Source organism: Hipposideros armiger, unplaced genomic scaffold (assembly GCF_001890085.2).
Source record: "Hipposideros armiger isolate ML-2016 unplaced genomic scaffold, ASM189008v1 scaffold_781, whole genome shotgun sequence".
Classification (NCBI taxonomy): Eukaryota; Metazoa; Chordata; class Mammalia; order Chiroptera; family Hipposideridae; genus Hipposideros; species Hipposideros armiger.
This window is the reverse complement of record NW_017732131.1, coordinates 177,502-178,889: the sequence shown is the minus strand read 5'-3', so window position 1 is coordinate 178,889 and position 1,388 is coordinate 177,502. Positions and strand designations below refer to the sequence as shown.

Genomic DNA, 1,388 nt, shown 5'->3' with positions numbered 1-1,388 from the left:
ATATTTCTTTCCCCTCTACAGATTCTCAACAGCAATATGACTCTTTCTTTAAGCCTCAGGTTTAACAGGTTATTTTTAAATAGAAGACATCGGGAACTTTATCACTTCTAATTGTCCCTTAGCCAAGAAAATGAGCACTGAATAACTGAGATATTCTCAGTGACTTACATGATCACCCTTGGAAGAGAGAAATTATGAGCCAAGAATAATATATCCAGCAAAGATATCCTTTAGATATGAAGGAGGAATAAAGACCTTTCCAGACATACAGAAGCTGAGGGAATTTTATAACACATGACCTGCACTACAAGAAGTACTGAAGGAGGCTACTCAACCTGAAACAAAAGAGCAAAAGAATACAAAACCATGAGTAGTATTACGAACAGACAGACAGAAACAACCCCTACACCAAATAAGACACTATGCATGTAAACATAACCTACAGGGTAAAGAAGAAAAAAAATATTAAAAAAAAAGAAAAAGACAACTTGCTACTGCAGTGCAGAAATCAACTCACAGCATAAATAGGAATAAGTTGTGACAACAAAAACATAAAAGGGGAGAGAGTAAAGGTCTGAACCGGCACAAGGGAATGGAGAAAGGAAACATGCTGAAGAAAATGCAGTACTCTAAATATGAAACTTTCTTTTACATAAACTTAATGGTAACCACTCAAAAAAAGTCCAGAACTGAAATATATAACATAAAAAAAGAAGAAACAAAAGGAAAAAATCATAGAATGCCGCCACACCGAAATAATAGACAGCAATAAAAAGGCAAAGAAACAATGGAGACACAGTCTTGTCAGAAAACCAAAGATAGAATGATAAGAAATTTCATATATCAATAATTACCCTAAATGTAAATGGACTGAACTCACCAATAAAAAGTAGCAGACTGGATCAAAAAACTAAACCCAAACATATGCTGCCCCTAAGAGACGCAGCTCAGCTACAAGGACAAATAAAATGAAAGGGTGGAAATTGACACTCCAAGCAAATGGTATGCAGAAAAAAGCAGGTATAGCCATACTGATATCAGATGAAACAGACTTCAGGATAAAAAAGGTAACAAGAGACAAAGATGGACATTTCATAACGATAAAGGGGACTATACAACAAGAAGACATAACAGTCATCAATATTTATGCCCCTAATCAGGGAGCACTGAAATATACAAAGCAACTACTAACAGAAGTAAAGGGAGAAATTGACCAAAACACAATTATAGTAGGGGACCTAAATACATCATTGACAGCTATGAATAGATCATCCAAGCAGAAAACAAATAAAGAAATATCAGCCCTAAATGACACATTAGATAAAATGGACATAATTGACATTTATAGAGCACATCATCCTAGAACATCAGACTATACATTCTTTTTT

At 34.7% G+C, this 1,388-nt stretch overlaps 1 protein-coding gene across 1 annotated transcript in view; it reads left to right on the top strand.

Annotated features, from left to right (window-relative positions):
* Nucleotides 1-422: 422 nt before the first annotated feature.
* The window catches only part of LOC109374047 (von Willebrand factor A domain-containing protein 5A-like), a 4,709-nt gene continuing 3,743 nt past the window's right edge, over nucleotides 423-1,388 (top strand). The window contains exon 1 of the mRNA XM_019628318.1: nucleotides 423-446. Coding sequence (XP_019483863.1) covers nucleotides 423-446 — 24 coding nt within the window. The remainder of the gene's footprint in view (nucleotides 447-1,388) is intronic.